The following is an 18,855-nucleotide window of genomic DNA, read 5'->3' on the forward strand; positions in this document are numbered from 1 at the left end:
TTCCATGTTACACAGTATCAGCCACAAAAATAACATAATGAATGGGTTCCAGTGTGAGTCTCAAAAACTTGAAGTAATAAAGTCACATTAAGAAAGCTATAAAGTCTGTTGTATGTTGGTAACAATCCAAATGACACTTACAAATGACTGTTTTTTTTACAGCCAACAACAGCAGGTTATGAAATAGCTGACTGCTTTGATGCAGGATCACCAGTAAGCTTCTTTCACATAACCTCAGTTCTTTGAAGTGTGATGTAGAAATCAAAAAAGGGAGCAAAATGACCCTCACTCTTTGAGTTGTGTTTGTGTCTGACGTGCTTACCCTCTTCCTAAGCCGTACATTAACAACACTTCAGAATCAACACAACTCATCTGTACATCAACGCTCACATGCATGCAGAGACTGCGGCCAGGAATGCAAACAACTGAACCATGTATATCCCAACGTCTAACACTCACATATTCTGCAGAACCATACCGTCTAAATCATCGGCTTGTACAATGACACTGTTTAGTTCTGGTTAGTGTCAGCAAATATTTGCAGACTGGCTGTCATAACAGGGGCATGGCTGAGAAATGGATGGGAGAAATCCAGCAGGTCTGCACTAGTCAATAAATCAGTTGGGATACTTCACCCCCTGACAAACCCCCCAGTTTTTATCTGGGAGATCCCAGCTTCTTTCATACTTTGGTCTCGTAAATCCAGCCTTCTGGGTAAGTGGAGAGTTGCCATGTTTTGGCAGGAGATGTCAGTGCAGAATATCAGCTCTGGCTTGAACTGGTGTCACTGGGAGACTTGCTGGTTAGTGGGAGATGCTGAGCAATGATAGATTCACTTCAACAAGATAATAAACACAGAACATATCTACATGCGTGGTAGGTAGAACTGGTAAGGCTGAGGAGACGGCAGGCTGATAAAGAGAGGTAACCTCAGGAGATAAAGCCAGTGAGTGATATGGATAGAGGAGAAGTTCTGACCAAGACGCATCAAAAAAATCTGGCACCTCGACAGTGAGGTCTGAGAATGAGGAACATTGGGAATCTTGGAAAAAGAAAGGCATGAATGTGTACATATGTAAGTGCTGTAACAGTCAAGTCAATTTATCACTTAGTCGCCAAAAAATGAACATCAACTTTGATCTTTTTCTTTTTTAAAGATCCTTGAAAAAACAAAATGCCAAACATTTGCTGTTTCAGGCTTCTTAGATTTGAAGATTTGCTGTTCTTACTCTGTTTTAAATCAAAGTCATGCCACTACATTTCATTGCCCTGGGCGCTGGGAAATGTGAGTGTAATTTTTCACTACATTTTGACATTTTATAGACTCAATAAACAATTGAAGTTTAAAAAAAAAAGCTAGATGAAAGGTCCATTGTGTAGGATGTAGGGGGATATATTGGAAGACATTAAATAACGTATTCATAACTATATTTTCATTAGTTTATAATCCCATATGGAGTGGGTCCTCTTCCACAGAGTCCAACATGTTGTTTCTACAGTAGCCCAGAACGGACAAATCAAAGGCTGAATCCAAATGTACAGTCTCTGGACTCGCAGACTGAGCCCTCGCGGACTTCAGTTGTAGGTTGTGTGACGTATTTACCGTCATCATGTAAAGTCTGCGAGGGCAGAAACTGCAAGCGGCTGATAGATAGCCCTCAAGACTGTTTTACTCGTTACCATGGAAACGGCAACTATCGCTGCTGTCATATTCACATTTATGTCATATAAGTTGATGAACAGTGCCTACTCATCTACCCCTGCAGATAACAAGATATAAATCCCATGTATAGCCTTTTTGTGACTGAACAAAATGCAGGCTATTAATACATCTCTTTGTAACAGGCTACACACATTCAAAAACAGAAATGTTTGTAAAACAGGACGGGAATAAACTAAATAAATTGGGTATTTACTTATATTAAAAGACCTTCTTCTGTTGTTTTTCGGCCATTTTTAGCCTATAAAACTGCACAGCGTGATAGGCTGCAATAATAACATGCACTTTCAGCCCCTCTACAACCTATACTTATATATTTCTGTATCATGGAGTGGTTGAATTATATTTCTGGCCTACACAATTCAAGTAGCAGCCTAACTATCAATAACTATTTTAAACATTCATAAGACATCACGTCCGTTTTGCAATGAGTTGTGGGTTATTAAATCAGTGAAGTCTGTACCCCAAGCGGACTCTCTGGAAATCTGCAGGAAGTCTGCATGAGGCCCTTTGTGGACTGTGGACCTGGACGGCCACTGGCTCTACATAGGGCGCTCGCGTCGTCCGCTACAGTTCTCCTACACACTTGGCATATGGGAGAAGTTTCAGTTCTCTAAATTCACCACTAAATGCCACTTAACCCTACACACTGGACCTTTCAAGGGATAATACAGGTGATATTCTATATTTTAAAGCAACAATGAATTGACCTAGTAGGAAGTATTGTCTGTGTCTGTATATTATCTTGAGTTAACCCCTCATACACTGTCATGCTGCTTTAAATCTGTGGCTGAGGATATTACCAAAAAATAACATTTGCTTATAACAATGTTCAGCTCTTTTAGGAAATTATTGAGCAGTTAAAAAAAAAAAAGAAAAAAAAAAGAAAAAGAAAATATATGTTTACGTCCTCAGTAGGAACCAGTGTGCCTGGGGCTGAGAGCCACAGACGGGGTTTGGAGGTTGGAAATTATTGAGGAAATGTTCCACAGTGCTCTTATTGTGATGTTTTTTTTCATGGAATTTGTTAAAAATAACAAAAACATAGAATACTGCCTGCCTTGTGCTTTGGCCAATAATAAAATAATCATTAGTTACAGCCCTACGATGTGTTCATGTGTGAACACCCTCAGAGAGGCTTTTATTTCCTCTTAAAAGGGAGCTGGGGTAAAGTTTGCCGTCTGTGCCTGGGCTATACGCCTTGCATGAAGAGGCTCCCATAGGCAACGAGCGAGCTGTTAGTCTATGTTCTCCAGCTCTCCTGACGTCCTCTCTTCCTACTGAGTGCGCACAGTGGACAGGAGCCAGTCTAATCCCCCTGATATGAGGAGCGCCCTGAGACCTGACAAAGCATTCCTCAGATAAAGACACGCGATCACAGAGATGCCGTGGAATTCCCACAGTTGGGGGTAGGCAGACTGACTAAGTGTGTTTGTGAGAGCCAGAGAGAGAGAGAGACAGAAACAGAGAAATGTTTTCTTCAGTACATGAGAACCTTGACTTGACATCACCCCCATGGAGACTTCTCTCTCCCCCTTCTCCCATCTCCTCCTCTCAGGCTCCACCACCCTCTCCCCCCCCTCTGCCGCTTGTGAGCGTCTGTCTCAGAATCAACCCTACAAATGCAAACCAGACCAGTGACCATCCTCTCTCACCTGGGCCCGTCTGTGGCTTCAGTCTCTGGCTCTGCTTTTGAAGCCTTACTCCTGACTCCTGTTCACCCCTGCACCTCTAGGGGTAATGCAAATTATACAGCTTTTATGCCAGAAAAAAGGCGGATGGCGCTTCAAATGTTAGACAGCACGAGACGAGCAGCGGGAGAGATGAAAAAGAAAGTCGTTAAATATCAGTGACATGGTGAAAAGAAACAGCTTCCTGCCAGCTTCATCTCTCCGCCTCTTCATCCCAGACATGACTCCTGTTTTCCTGAAGACGGGTTCTTTGTAAGGCGGTTTGCTTGGGATGAGGACTTAGATCGACAGCTAAAAGAAAGAACAATGGGTGTGAGGGGGGAAAGAGTCGGAGACTAAGATTCCCGCCGGTTCAAAAAGGTTTCTATTACAGAATATTTTTCAAGATCCGCTTCCTCCGAGAATACCAAGCGGAGATGTCTTCAAGGTCTGACTTTCAAAAGTCCCCTGCAGTTATGTTGGGATAAATGGTATGAAACTGTCAACTGTGGAGCTTAAGAATCACAAGCATATATGCACTGTTTGAGCTCTTAAGAAACTGATAAAGCTGTCAGGTCTGCACCAGAGGAATTTCAACCCTGATTTTTTTTTTCTCCCCACAATCACCAATGTGCAGGGCAGAAAAATATGATTTTCCATAAATAGTGTGGTCGTATATGTGTGTGTAAAGCCATGTTTCAACCTGAGTCCTCACCTGTCAAAGGAGCGGAACTGCTGTGATGATTCCCTGGCCGCATCGCCCACACTTCCTAGAAATGCTGGTGGCAGCAGACTCGAGTCGACCATGATATCATCACCCGGGGTGCTCACGAGGCTGCGCAGGATGTCTTTCACATTCTTGCCCTTTGAATCAGTGGGCAGAGAAGGTCTGACCTCAGAGGACAGTGTAGACAGGGCCTCTGAGATGGCGTCTGGACCATGAGTCACGCCAGAGGATGACAGATCTGCCTCACTTGCTGCGGTTGAGGTGTGGTCGTCACCGATGCCAGAATCATACCGCCGGAGAGAGACACCGTTCTCCACTTCTAGTCCTCCAGAAATGGCACCACTATCTGAGGGGACACAATAATAAAGAAGAAATGTCAGTAATAAAGCCACGCTGTATAAGGGACTACAGTGGTCAATGTTGAAGTGGAGTGCCCACAATGGATCAAGAGATAACTAACACATGCAAAAATCTTTTTAGTTTTAAGACTTCTCTGAATTCTCTCTTATTCTGTGGTTTAATACTTCATGATGCAAAAACTTCAAGAGCCTTAAAAATGATTCAAATGAAGAATCTAAAAAAGCAAGGGTTTGTGTTTAGAGGTTAAAAAGCAGAGAAACATTGGCAACCATTGTACTACAGATTGCAGTATTGTCTTCCTGGAGCTGCTGTATACCTGTGCTCCTGGCAGACTGCGATCGTTGAGGGTGTTTCTTGTCATTGTGGGGCTCCAGAATGTCGCGGTATTTGGACACCATGAGGACTGAGATGAAGTAGACAACGGCAAGCGCCAAAAACTGAGCCTGCTTACTGTCCTCCTGAAACAAACAAAATACACTAAACGATCTGTGTCTTCTTCACAAACCAGTGATAGTTGAGTAAATTTTATGGGTGTTATGCACACTGAGTTGTGCCTGTACGTTGCACAAATATGTTTTCAGCACAACTCACAATGTCTCTGAAGACGACAGCCCTGAGGCGGTTAATGTCCATGTCCTGGAGAAGCCTGTCCAGATCTCTGACTGGAGAGACCCCACCTGTCACTGCATCAACAGGACTCTGCGTGCATGGAGATCAAACCTTTACAACATGTAATGTATTATTCTCTACAAGTGAAGTGCAAGCTGCACCTGCACTTTTACACCAATCGGGATGTTTATTAATCCATGTGCACTTCATGAAGCAGGGTAAGGTTTCACAGCTTAGAGAAGCTATCCCTCCTGGGATCTTGTCCTTAACATAATGGCTTTTCTATAGAGCCGCTGCATTATAAATGAGCTTTAACACCCGGTTCAGGGAAGAACAACATGACTTTACTGGAAGTCACTGTATCAAATCAAAGGGGCAATGACAAAAAGCCTTGTCTGGTGTAGAAATAGCAACCAGTGTGGTAATATAATAAGATGTGAGCTAATGCAATAACACTTGGTTGTTGCTGGTGAGCAGGACAAAGGGCAAGCTCCCTATGGTTTACTTTTGAGTCTAGGAAGAGAGCAAAGGAAGATGAAGCTATTTAAGTGTAAAAAAAATCCAGTATAAGAGTGAGAGTGTATAGAGTGTTTCAGGGATGCTGTTTTTTCAAGCCGACCATCCCCCTGGTTCCCCCCACAAAGAGTCAATGGGATTTTCGCACAGGATTTTGGATTATTGCAGAAAATAAGCATAAGATGTTCCTCATAAATAAGAACCACAAATATGAGATAAGGATAATGCTAGACTCCAAAAAAATTACACCATAGTCGCATGACTTCAATGTCGCCACCACGACGAGGCTGTAAAGTCATGTTTGACGTGATAAAACTCTCTCTTTTTTAGCCACTTCTAAGCAACCGTCTTTTTAAGGACATGTAAAAGCTTCAAAATGGGGTATTTACTGACGCATTTTATGTCCTAGCACAAAACATGAAAATATCTTAGTGTTAACCACAGAACTTACTTCAGGCATCTAAACAAAAAATCGGATCTAATCAAAAAACCCTTCTACTTCAGGGAACTAGAAGTGCAAAGAAACCTCATTTCTGGGTTTTAGGGCTCATTCTGCAGTACGCTATTACTGAGATTCACAGTTTTATTTTGTATTTTAAAAGGAAGCATATCAAAGGACGTGTGGACAAAGTGCAGGATAATGAAATGAGGAGATGATCTCGGTTACTTGCCTGCGCAGCTGCAGACATGGCTGCTCCAAGCGCAGTGTTGGGCATGGCTGTATAGCTGCGTGCTGCGGCTTCCGAGCCTTGCTTAAATTGGGCTTGTTGACACTCCAGACAGTTCCTCACTGCCATAGCACACACTGGGGGGAAGGAGATATTATGTGACATATAAATAAAGTCATTTTCAGAGAAATATGAAGAAGCATTGTGCCAAAGTCCCTAAAAGGAGATGATACCCATATGGGGAAAAAAAAGGAAAGAAATCTCTGCTCATGAACTGAGAAACCAACAGCAGGAGCAGCTGAGAGAGACAAAAACAAAGGAGAAAAAGTGGGGCCATGACAAGGTCAGGGCTCTGGCCAACTCTGGCAGCATCGTTCACTCTTCCCTGCTCCACCTCTCCTCCCAAGGTCACAGTGCAAGGGTGTGCTCTTGAATCACACCCACCATGTGCAGCTCCCATAACAAATGACACTGCTCGGGTGCGCACGTGCTGACTAGGCAGCAAGACACGTCCTTTGTCGCAAAAAAATAAAAAAATTGTGGCCCAACAACTTCATGCAGCTTCAAAACTGGCACACTTACAATTTGTAATCTAATGTGCCGCCCGTCTGCCGGAGCCCCTCCCAACCCCCACCGTCCTGTACTTGACAACTGACAAATGTTAACTCTGAGCCATTTAGATTACGAAGGAGGGAATTATTCCGTCTGGAAATGGGCTCGCTTTTTCCATTAGGACTACTCTTTCATACAACCATTTATAAAACAAGAGGGGGGGAGGGAGGGGTGGAGATGCTAAAACCTTGTTACAGTCTCCCAAAATCAGATTAGGTGCCAGCAATGGGGAGCGCATACCTCATCAAATATTCATTTCATAACGGCTGCTTTCTAAAACCGGACCTGTAGTACACTGGCATCACTTTCCAGTAAAAAAAAAACAACAACAGCAGCAACAGTAGTTGGGTAATATCTGGGAGGAGAGGTGCTCTTTGTGTAACAAGTCTGCATTTTGAAAGCCTTTTTGTTTGTAACCTTCACTGTAATGAATATCTAAAAGCAAAAACTGATACCTGGGTATGCAACAAAGCAAATCATATAAATCAGTGTAGAAAGTATTGCACCAATTCCACGCTGAGTGTGTGTGTATGCTGTGTTGATCTGTGTTTTCTGAGAAAGGTGCACCACATAAAATAAATAATGTAAGAATTTCAATATCTTTTATTCAGCTTGAGCGTAGCTTGGTTTCTGATGCTGTCAGAGGAGACTGTAATAGCCCGGAACAGAAGGCAGAAAAGGGCCTCGGGCTACGCTGCAGTACAGTGCAGCCAAGGCCATTATGTAGAACTCACTATATCATGATAGCAGCCATTTTAGAGTGTTGCCATGCAGTGGGGTTATAATAACAAGATAAGAGAGTGCTGATACGAGCAAGAGTGAAAGAGGCGAGGGAATGAGAGAGCGCCGGCTGGAGATGGAGAGGAAGACAGCAGAGAAGAAAGAGAGAATACAGAGGGGAGGGTCAAAAAGGCTACGGGGAGCCATGACTGAGGCTAATACAAGAGGCTACTGCCGGCTGATATGAGGCGGATCGATGAACAGGGGAGGACAGAGGGCTTGGTAAAAGGAGGAGATAAAAGATGGAAATTCAGAGAGGGGACGCAGATGAGCAGAAAGTCTGCTACACCAAAAAAATTGCAAGGTTCAGGAAATGAAAAATTGAACAGAAAAGATACCGAATGACTGAGATTCAAAGCACAGAGCAGTTTTGGGAATAATGAGTCTATTAAAATAAGAGATAAACCAAGTGATGGGAAAAGGAACATAAAGAATGTGCGTACCGAGGCGAAGGCACTGTCGCAGGATGCCTCCTGACGACATGTTTTTCTCAGCTTCTATCTCTGTGAAGTTGAGGGAGCTGGCAAAGATGAGAACGTCCACGAGGCTAATGAGGCGCTGTAGGAAAGTAACCGAAGCCTCCACCGCCAAGCCTTGGGATGGTTCAATGTTCTCAAGTTCATGCTGGAGGAAAATTCACAGAGGAAATGATGAATAAGTGATCACAGAAGAGAAAAAAGAAATCCTCTTACTTTTTTAAATCAATCAACTTTTTTCAAATAGACTTTTTGCTTGTACACTGTAAGAAAACGGATGACTTAAAGAACAAAAGAAAGAATATACAAGTTCATTCTTGATCTGTAATTAAAAAAACAAGATAAAAGTCAAGATACACTTGATTTGTCAAAATTCAAAATCATTTTACAGTTACCTACTTCACCATTACTGGCCATATAAATATGATTTCAAAAACATGGACATTACACACCAGTGGAACAGAACTACAAATGAATGAATGAAGGCTAGTACAAATAGAAATACATCTAAAACAAGCAAGTTCACAATAGCTGTGACCACAGACGCACATGCATCCACATTGCCTCTTTTTGCCCATTGGCATGAAAAGTTATTCAGGTGTCCTTTGGATCATGACCAATCTTTCCACAAAATCTTGGGCCAGTCGGTGAATCCATTCGGAAGTTTTGCAGCTTTTTGTAATTGGCCACGCCCATTGTGTAAACATCTCTCTTTCGAGAGTGTCCTGATCAAGTCAGGCAGCAACATAAAGTTACAGACAGTACAACATAAAACAAAAATGAAAAATATGCAGCACTAAAACAAGCAATATAAAACACAAAATGAACACAAAATGAGATTACATCACAGAAAAGCCAAAATGTGTGTTATAAGTAAATGCTATAAGTGCACTATAAAAACAAGGAAAACAAATGATTAGAAAGACCAGCTAAAATATGCCCTGACACTGCCATATAGATGATTGTGTAGAAAATTCCTACAAAAACTGTACAAAAAAATGCATCTAGAAATGTATGTATGGAATATGTATGACAATTACACTGAATACTATACAACACATCCTATCAGAAGAGCATTTAAAATTGGAATTGGTTACGTTCAGTTTTAAATTTGGTTTCAGACAACGCACAGCTGCATGCAATTGAATTACAATGGAATAAAACTTCAACCCGTTTCTTAGACAGGCCTGTGAAGTCACTGACGGAGGCAAAGAGTCACGTAAGAGCGGCGCAGTCACTGAGATCAGACAACACAAAAACAAACTAACAATGTTAGGAGGCAGCTAACTGTGGTCTAATGTGATTGGGAAAGGTCAATGTGGATGGATAACTTCCTGCGATTGGGGGAGCCATCAACTGTATATACAGCTGCACACACACACACGCGCACACACACACACACACACACACACTCACACACACAAGAGGGGACTCACAGAAGAAGAGGTGGCAGCAGAAAGCAGAGGTAAAATGCCTCCACAAGCCATGATGAGGTTGTCCACCACCTGGGAGATGAGGTGAATGCTGTTGTGGACGAACACAACGTTCTCACTGCTGTTCACAAAGTCCAGAATTGTCTTTGTGGAGTGACTGAGAGGCAGAGGACAAAAAGATGGTTTTGTTAATGAAACACAAAGTGTGGAAAATAACCTCATGGACAAACCTGAAGTGAGAGCATGTTTTTTTATGAGTTATTACAGTATTTGGCTTTAAACAACACAGATCAGACTGTTCTGAGTTCCCATTAAATGCTAACATTCAAGTATAAAAATACCTTTACAAAAACATTTCCTGTGCTTTGGTCTACACCTCATAGAGTGCCCTCAATGGGGCGTGAATTTCAAAGCATCCCAAGAGACCTGATTTTTAGTTTAATGTAATATAAGGTACTGCTATATGCTAAGACTGTGGCTACAACAAATATTTGAGGCCAATATCTATTTTTGCCTTTAAATTCATAAGACTTGTGAAGGAGTCTTTCAGGCACTTGATCAGGAGGAAGCATGTGAGATGAATTCTTCAGTCCGCTCCTCAGGGGAATAAAAAGCCAATAAATCTCTATTCCATTAATCAATTAACAAAATAATTGTTAGCTAAAGCATTAGCTAATCCAGAGTCAGCGTATTGTTACCCTACCTCCTCCACATCTGGACATCAGTCTCAATAGAGAAGAGCAGGTCAGTGAGAAGGCGTTGGTGCATGTGGGACCAGCGGAACTCCGGGATGCGAAACATGGTGGAACGAGGGGCCGAAGTGCTGCTCTGTTGACCTGAAGACCCTCCTGCTGCTGCTGCTGTCGTTGTTGTTGTTGCTGTTCCCAGCTGGCCTTGGCTTGTTTCCTACAGAGAGACACCAGCAAAACACATTTAGCTTTAAAGGGTAACTTTGGTATTTTTCAACCTGGACCCTATTTTCCCATATCACTGTGTCCAAGTGACTAGTGGGAACAACAATTTTGAAAATTGGAGCCACGTACAGGCTGCAGTGTAACCACTCGGGGGCATTCACATACTGTCAATTTGCAGCCACTAAAATTGCTTGTTTTTGCCAGTGACTGTGTCTGATAAAATTATAAAGCATCCCTACAGAGATGGACCTTTTAGTTGAAGAATGAGATCCTTTATCTTTAACCAGAGACAGCCCCAAAAAACACTACGGGCAAACCCACCAGACTCCATTTACATAAAGAGTACTTTCACCTTGTATGGTGACAGCTAACTCTGTGAATTGAAGGTTTATTACAACAGAGTTGGTGATTGTTGGAACAGTCAATAGACGAAACCAAGATGGTGTTTTGAGTTTTATTTTGTTTATGTCAACTTTCAATAAAGCTTATTTTACAATGATAAAATCATTGTTTCTGTATATGAATTCTGGTGCGTTTAGCAGTAGCGATTTTGGGTCTGTTTCTGGTTAGATAAAAGGATCTTACTCTGACAAAAAGTCTGTCTCTATAGGGATCCCTTCTGTGGTGTTGTTAGACACTTGGAGAGCCTGTCAGTGGCAAAAACAAGATCACTGGTGTTACTTTTAAAAACCTACAGCATCTGTTCAAAGAGAGGGTCACCTCTAAAGTTCGGTCAGTTGTCTCAGACTCTCAACATCCCCTCCATATTGAGCTTCAGATGCTTCCATCAGCAGCACAAAGTGTAAAAGATCGTCCTCTGTGCCGCCTGCTATTGCTCATCTTAACCAGCAGTGACCCTTAATGTTCATGATTTACTCCTGACAGTGTGTGATACTGGATACTGTGTGTCTGTTTTGTTGTACTCATGACTACTGTCTGTATCTCAAATTGCCCCTCTGGGACATTAAAGTTTACCTTACCTTACCTTAAACATGCACTTTAAGTGGATGTAAATTGACGTTGCACAATTGCCTATTTATTTTAATTTTTCTCTTGCTCAATAGTGGACCAACTTCAAAAATCGTTGCTCCCATAGTCACCCAGACACAAAAACGTGGGAAATAGTCCTGGTTGAAAAATACTCTTTAACATAAGGGTTCAGAACCCAACTTATCAATTCTATATAAATAATCTATTATAAGACTTAAAGTAGGGCAAACAGAAAAATAAAAACGATGCGTACTGTTGCAGAGGTCTCCTTCAGTTCAAGTCTCTCTGTGTCTAAGGCCACATTGGACACGTCCAGTCGGGCAATCTTGATCTCTTTGGTCTTGCTGGCAGAGTCTGCGCTCTTCTGGATGTCAGAGCTGGAGGAGGCCGTGCTGCCATCTGTGGGACCAGACACAGTTACCTCTTCAGTGGTGCCGGTGGTCTCTGTAGGCTGGCTGGGTGAGGTGGAGTCTGATGCTGCTGCAACCTCCTGGGCTGTAGAGGGCGGTGTGGTGTCAGAGGGCTGCTCGTCTACAGTAGCAGTTTCAGTTGTGGAGGAAGACCGTTCATCTACAACCTCTTCTGTGGGCGGTTCTGTCACACTTTGTTCAGGTGTTTCAGCTGGAGGAGTCTGACTCTCCAAAACAGACACCTGTTTCTCCTCGCTTTCACTCTCTTCGATTTTTTCTTCTACTCCGACTTCCTGCTTCTCTTCTTTTTCTTCGTCTGTCTTCATCTCCTGATCTTCCTCGTCATTTTTCTTGGTTTCATCATCTTCATGTTTAACATCTTTTTTCCCTGCTTCCCCTTCCTCTCCGGCAACAGCTGAAGCATAAGAGGACTCCTCTTGGCTATCATCAGCATCACTTGGCTGGATGTGGTCACTGACAGATGATGCGTCAACCGGGCCATCGTTGAGGACGGCGGCTCCATCCTGCACGCTTTCCTCCAGACAGGCCGCAGCCTCAGGCGACGTTTGGTCAGTCTTAACCTCTTGTTCTGAAACTGCTCGTAGTTCTGTCTCTGCTTCATTCAAGGAGTCTTCTGTCATAGAGTTTGATGACTCACCTTTGACAGATTCAGACTTCTCATCGTCTGTTAGAGGTGTTTGTGCATCATCACTCGCAGATGTTGCAGCAGAGTCTTTTGTGTTGTCTGTTTCAGGCTGGTCACTAACTGATGTTTGAAGATCACCAGTGTTCTTATCAGTGGAACTCTCAGTCACTGGTTCCTGCTTGTTGGTGTCTTCACTCTGTTCCTCTTGGTCGCTTTTTTGTGTCACCGAAACTTCAGTCTCTTTTTCATTGTCACCCGAGCCAACCTTGGAAGACTCCTGATCCAAATTCTGCTTTTCTTCCTCTTCCCTGGCCAGGATGTTGGACACAATGATGGATGAGTGCCCCTTTCCATCGGCAGCCTCCGGTGGGCTGGAAGTGATGGTGGAACTGGATGCTGAGTCAGGGGACTTCTGGGACAGCTTGTCCACTGTGAGCTCGATGACAGTGGAAGGAGCCGTCTCCTCTGCAGGCGGCCCATTGACACATTCAGCGGTCTCTGAGCTTTGGCTGACACCAGAGATGGTTCGGATAGTGCTCTGAGAGCCTGCAGACTCCCGACGCTGGTACTGACGGAACATGCGGGATAGATTCTCTTTGTGCTGCTCAAAGGTGACCTGAAAACACAAACAAACATATATTTAAATGCATGAAAACCTTCTGATCTTGGCACCAATCTATCAAATTACTTTATCTTTCTTTTGTAGTTTTCGCCTTCATTTCAATGGACTATGCAGACATTTTACCTACTGAAGTAATACAGAGTGTAACAGTTAACACAGTGACATGGCTACAGAGAAGTCCAGTGGACCAAGAAACAAGTGTAAGACAATCGACCAGTTGTAAAGACAGCTTCCAGAATATTTGTATTTCTTTATTTGGAGGTAACACTTTAAGTGTGCACCTGAAACATCAATGCAAAGTAAAACCTGCATGCACAGAATCACCAGCAGCACAGTAGGTTTAAGTAGAATCAGTTAGTCGGTCTGCGAATTGCAATGTATGTTAAAGATGTCTGCTACTGTTTGTAAACAGTATTCACTATAATTAGGTCTTCTTTTTTCAGCACTGTGTCCGTAGTTTTTGTAGCTTCTTCTTGAATGCCAGCTGCTTACAGTCTGGCATCTGGTCGCTACCTTTCTACACAGCTTCAACCTCAACTGAGTGCTGTGCCCGGGAACGTCTATGCAGATAAATACACCTCCACACTTCTTGGGTCATAAGTGATGATCGAATGGGATTACCTCTGTATGAGTCTACATGTTTTTTTTTGTTTGTTTGTTATTTTAGGAAAATCCTGCATAGTACACATTTAACCTGCCACTTCCACATAAGTTTGGCTAACCTGGGGGCTTGTTTAAAAGGTGAATGACCGCCTGACAGTTTGTGTTTCTTGCCCCATCAGACTTCTTCTAAAAGCTGTTTAGTTTCCAGATTTCAGCAAAAAACTTGGTGACAATAATTTTGTTACTTCTGACAGGAAGAAAAGCTGACATTACAAAAAAAAAAGACCAAATGTGCTATAACCAGGAATTATCCTTTAAGCGTAGTTCCTGTAATACTGTTTTTGTAAAGAGTGGATGATGCTTTGTTTGAGAATACATGCAAGGCATCATGACATCTTGCATTAATAGGACATTTAAGGCCAGTAAAATGAGAACTCACCACACAAACGTATTAGCTAATGATACATGTCATAAACCTATTAAACAACAAACTTTCAGTAGTTACTTAATACCAATAGTTGTGCATAAAAATCCCAAAAAACGCCATCAAAAATGTTCTCATCTCTTCTCGTCAGCCAATATTGCATCAATACAGGCCCACCATGTATAGATTTTTTTTTTATTATATAAATTGGTAATATTGCAATTATAAATCAAACTTTTGGAAGCCTACTAGAATGCTAAAAAAAATGCTTTTTCAGTCCATTAGATACATTTTGCTGGAATAAAAATGATTAATCTAAGATTCTAAGACTTCTAAGACTGAAACTTGAACTTATTAGATAAAACAGATGTTGACACATATTTCACTGGGGAGATAATTGGCAATTGAGAAAGGGTAATACATCTCCAAATATTGCAATAAATGTTATCACAATACTCATCGTATCACAAAACATTTAAAATCACAATAACACTGTATCATGGGGCCTGTGGTGATTCCCTCTCCTCCTATGTATTGGTTTACCCTTTCAGCCTTCTACTTAATTTTCTCCCCACGTGTCACATCATGCCCTAACATCCTGCGTCATCTGGAAACATCACATTACGGAGGCAAGATATTCTCAAAATGCTCTTTAGCTGTGAGCTTATTACTGCATGTAACCACGGGGACCATTTGTGGCTAACTGTGCCATATTTAAAACTTTTACCTTCTCCTATGTGCAGCAGCCCACGGTCTATTAACCTCTATCAGTCTTCTTACATCTGATATGGGTAGACTAGACTGCTAGTCTATAACGACAATGGTCTGCAGTGGCATTTGAGGAAGAGCCCATCCATGTAAGCAGTCATAGATTAGCAGTAGATACTATTAGTGTGTGTCTGCTAGCTGTGCTGAGTGCGTGTCCGGCATCGGCAAATCCTCCCACGCCTAATTTAAGACCCTGCATTAATCACTGGGCTTGGAGGACAGAAAGTCAAAGATGGGTCTGTGGTGGAGGGAGGTTGGGGGGGGGGCCAGACCCACTTTGCTGCTTTTTCACCTGAGGCTATTTGGACAGAAGGAGAGAGAGAGAGACAGAAACAAAGAAAATGAGAAAGCCAGAGATCAAAAAGAAGGAGAAAAAAAAATAAGAAATTGCAAAGGAGGAAGGGGACGAAAGTGAGTCATTGAGAGTGGAAGAAAGGAAAGGGAGAGAAAGGAGCTGATTATTTGTAATTAATTAGGCGTTATTGTTCTAAATTAGCCTGCTACACGGGTGCTCATTAATCTTCTGTAGTGGAAAGCAGTGATTGGTAATCCATAGCTGTTTTCAGAGTGCACAGCCTGTTCTAAATGCGCCAGCGGTCCGTCTCTCTTTCTCTTCCTCCCTCCTTCCCAGTGATCACACAGCAAGACCTTCTACCCCATTAGTTTGAGCTTAATTTGACATTTAGCATTTTTAGCAATTAAAAGGCCGCATTCAGAGCGTGCGGCTATGGAAATTATGCGGGAGAGCGGGCGCAGAACATAACGTCATAGATTCAGGATGCAGTCTGTACATTAAGATGATGTATGCTGGCCTTAAATGGGGCTCTGCAACAGATCCAGTTACCATTAGACAGAGGTAGTATATGTCTCTGTGGTTTTTAAAAGAGCGCTTAGCCTTGCTACAATATATAGAAACTGCCTTGGGTGGCTAAGACATCAGCGCTGATCTAATCTAATTTCATTCTACTCCATGACTCGGCCTGGCCTCAGTGGGGTATGGGAAAATGTTATGGTAATGTACAAAAACATGGTGGGCTTTTCTAATGTGACAGGTAACATGGTATTAACTGGGTGCAGCACGGCCAGATCATACAAAGGACTTGAAATGCTCTGGAGGGGGACACACTATTATAAACAAAAAGACCCTGCAATACTGAATAGGGCAAGATTCTGTAGACTGTTGAAAAATTAAATGCATCTTACAGTCAAAAATCTTTAGTAAAATGTCCTCTTCCCTAAAATCACAAAAAAGAAATCTATATAACATCTAAACCTTGAACTGTATTGTGCAACTGATGTGGAATAAGCACAGGCCCCACACCGCAGCCTGTGCGGGGAGCGTCAGGGTGGCAAAGCGCTGATCTTGGGAGACCCCCGCAGTAGGAGCCTGGGAGTCCCCATTTAGATAAATAGATAGAGAGCAACCACAAAACAAAGGGGAAATAGGGAGGGCAGCATGGCTCTAATCCGATTAGCTAAATGCAATTCCTCCTCCAAAATCAATGTCATCTGCTACTGCTGCGCTGGCTGGGTGGTTTTTGCTCTCGTTCACAATATCTTCCTTTCTCACTCCTTGTAAAAACATTTTTCTTCTAAGTTTTCTCCTACGCTCTGATCCAGTGATATGCATACAGTCTTTATCTGTAATTTCCATCATAACCACAGGAAGACAAGCTTGCACAAAGGTCCTTCAGGATAACGTACAGTGTACTAAAATAGTTTTCGAGGAACCAAATCCGTGGGGTTGCAATCAGCTGATGATGACACATTTCATTTTATTTGAGAAAAACAAGATAAAAGATCAAATACATGGACACTAGTGCTGGTGAATGGCTTTCTACTGGATAATATAGACAGCACTTGATGCATGGCTATTATCTAACATTGGCTTTTCCATGTCCTCACTTTCTCCTTCTTTTGTGCACTTGTCAATGTATCTATCCGAAACTCTTTGCCAAGATCCACAGCTTGACTCTTGTGTGTGTGTGTGTGTGTGTGTGTGTGTGTGTGTGTGTGTGTGATGTCTCAATAATGCCAGAGGGCACATGCTACGCAGCCAAACTATTCTGCATTTCACCATAAACACATAAAGGTCGATTAGCTACAGTTAAGCTAACTTCTTTCAAATATGCTCAACTTCTCCACGTAATTGTAAAATACACAGCTCATAATGCGCATCGTTTTTTCTCAAGGATCTGTTGGCTCATTTCTGCTCATATTTATCTTTGTGCTAAAACGTCTGACAGGTATAATGAAGTCAGCTGACAGTGGGAGTCTGAAGGACAGGCGGACCTTCACGCCCTGATCTCTCGCTTTTGGAGATCTCCTTGTTCTCAAACTGATTTGTGTGCAGAGATGGACGAGGGGCACCTTGGGTGGGTGTGTGGGCTGTGAGTGGGAGGGCTGTCGTGTCAGCGTGCCCACCTGCAGGAACATCTGTCTGTTCAGAGAGATGCTTATGCAGATACACCTACTTCCTAATGACTGACACAGAAGGATATACAAGCTCACACACACGCACACACACACACACACACACACACACACACACACACACACACACACAAACAAAGAAACCATATTCACACAGATTTCTTTTTTTATATAACATATTTTAACTTCTCAGCAAATCATAACCAGGTCGTTAGCGCTTCTTGCTTTGCCAGCGGACGATAAAATAAAATAAAATAAAGAGCCTCTGGATGATCAGTAAACCGTCTAAATTCATGGCAACAAGAGCTGCTTGAGCTCACTTTGAAGTTGGACAGTGACAAAGGAGCCAATCAGAGCCAATCACAATGTACACGTCAAGTTTCTTTAAAGTTCACAGCACGGCAAAAAAATACACATTTTTACATGTACGGATTGGCGTGACTGTACAAAATCTACAAAGATACGAAATAAATATGGTCATCATTCACTGCTGGGCTACTCTCAAGAAGAAAAATACGCACAGCTGCAAATAAGGAGCTGAATATCCAGAGCTAAAGTCCAATGATTCAAGCAAAGGGCCTGAACTCTGGACAGAAATAGGAAACTCAAAAATCAAACTCTTATACTGGTACACTTTTACTTTTCTTTTCATCTACATATGTAGACAATGCAATGTATACAGGGGCTGTAACTGATATTTTCTCAATTATTGGATTCGTTTTTTTTGGTCTATAAAATGCAAAAAAAAATGGTAGAATGTAAGGGTTCATGCACAATTTCAAGAACTTGTGGAGAACAGAGAAAATGTAGGCACCTTGTCCTATATATTGGAATAAACTTCACTGAACACACAACATTTCGGTCCTCAGACCATCAGATGAAGAAAATGTTGGTCACTGTTTCCCAAAGCTCAAAATGACGCACTCAAACATCTTGTTTTGTCCACATCCCATTTATATATCTAATTTATTGTCAAAAAGGAGTAATGAAACAAGAAAATTTTCACATTTCAGAAGCTCTAATCAAGGAATTTTGACTTTTTCTTTTATTTTGTAATTACTCCAACTGGTTAATTGATTATCAAATTAGTTGGCAATTAATTTAATACTTAAAAACCAATCAATTCATCATTGCAGCTCTGAATATAAGTATGAGATATAACACACAATAAGGCATTAATAGAAAATGAAGTACAAAGACTTGTGTCTCTCCTTGCAAAGAGGTGAAAACACGCATTTAGCATGAAGAGTATTATCTCCATACATGCCGAACTGACAGCTTTACCACGGTTGACACAAAGCCAACTAATTCATAAAGTCTATGTAGGGGAGAAGTGTGCAAATATGTATTTGCGAATGCATATATGCACTTATCAAGAGGCTCCCAGTGGGCTGGTTGTATTTATGAGGCCTTGTTTCTCTGATTGTTCTCGCACGGTTCCGATGAATATTCAATGGGCTTGGAAAGAAGGGCT

At 42.1% G+C, this 18,855-nt stretch overlaps 1 protein-coding gene across 4 annotated transcripts in view; it reads right to left on the reverse strand.

Annotated features, from left to right (window-relative positions):
* The window catches only part of lrba (LPS responsive beige-like anchor protein), a 238,092-nt gene that overhangs the window by 154,380 nt on the left and 64,857 nt on the right, over positions 1-18,855 (reverse strand). For 3 of the 4 annotated variants that reach the window (XM_049572341.1, XM_049572339.1, XM_049572338.1), the window contains exons 22-29: positions 11,729-13,147; positions 10,275-10,477; positions 9,575-9,728; positions 8,106-8,286; positions 6,274-6,407; positions 5,069-5,176; positions 4,794-4,935; positions 4,106-4,463 (exon numbers count right to left, since the gene is read on the reverse strand). In XM_049572341.1, coding sequence (XP_049428298.1) covers positions 4,106-4,463; positions 4,794-4,935; positions 5,069-5,176; positions 6,274-6,407; positions 8,106-8,286; positions 9,575-9,728; positions 10,275-10,477; positions 11,729-13,147 — 2,699 coding nt within the window. The remainder of the gene's footprint in view (positions 1-4,105; positions 4,464-4,793; positions 4,936-5,068; positions 5,177-6,273; positions 6,408-8,105; positions 8,287-9,574; positions 9,729-10,274; positions 10,478-11,728; positions 13,148-18,855) is intronic. The other variant, XM_049572340.1, reaches the window with a different exon arrangement.

The sequence above is a fragment of the Epinephelus fuscoguttatus genome, linkage group LG3, assembly GCF_011397635.1.
Source record: "Epinephelus fuscoguttatus linkage group LG3, E.fuscoguttatus.final_Chr_v1".
Lineage (NCBI taxonomy): Eukaryota > Metazoa > Chordata > Actinopteri > Perciformes > Serranidae > Epinephelus > Epinephelus fuscoguttatus.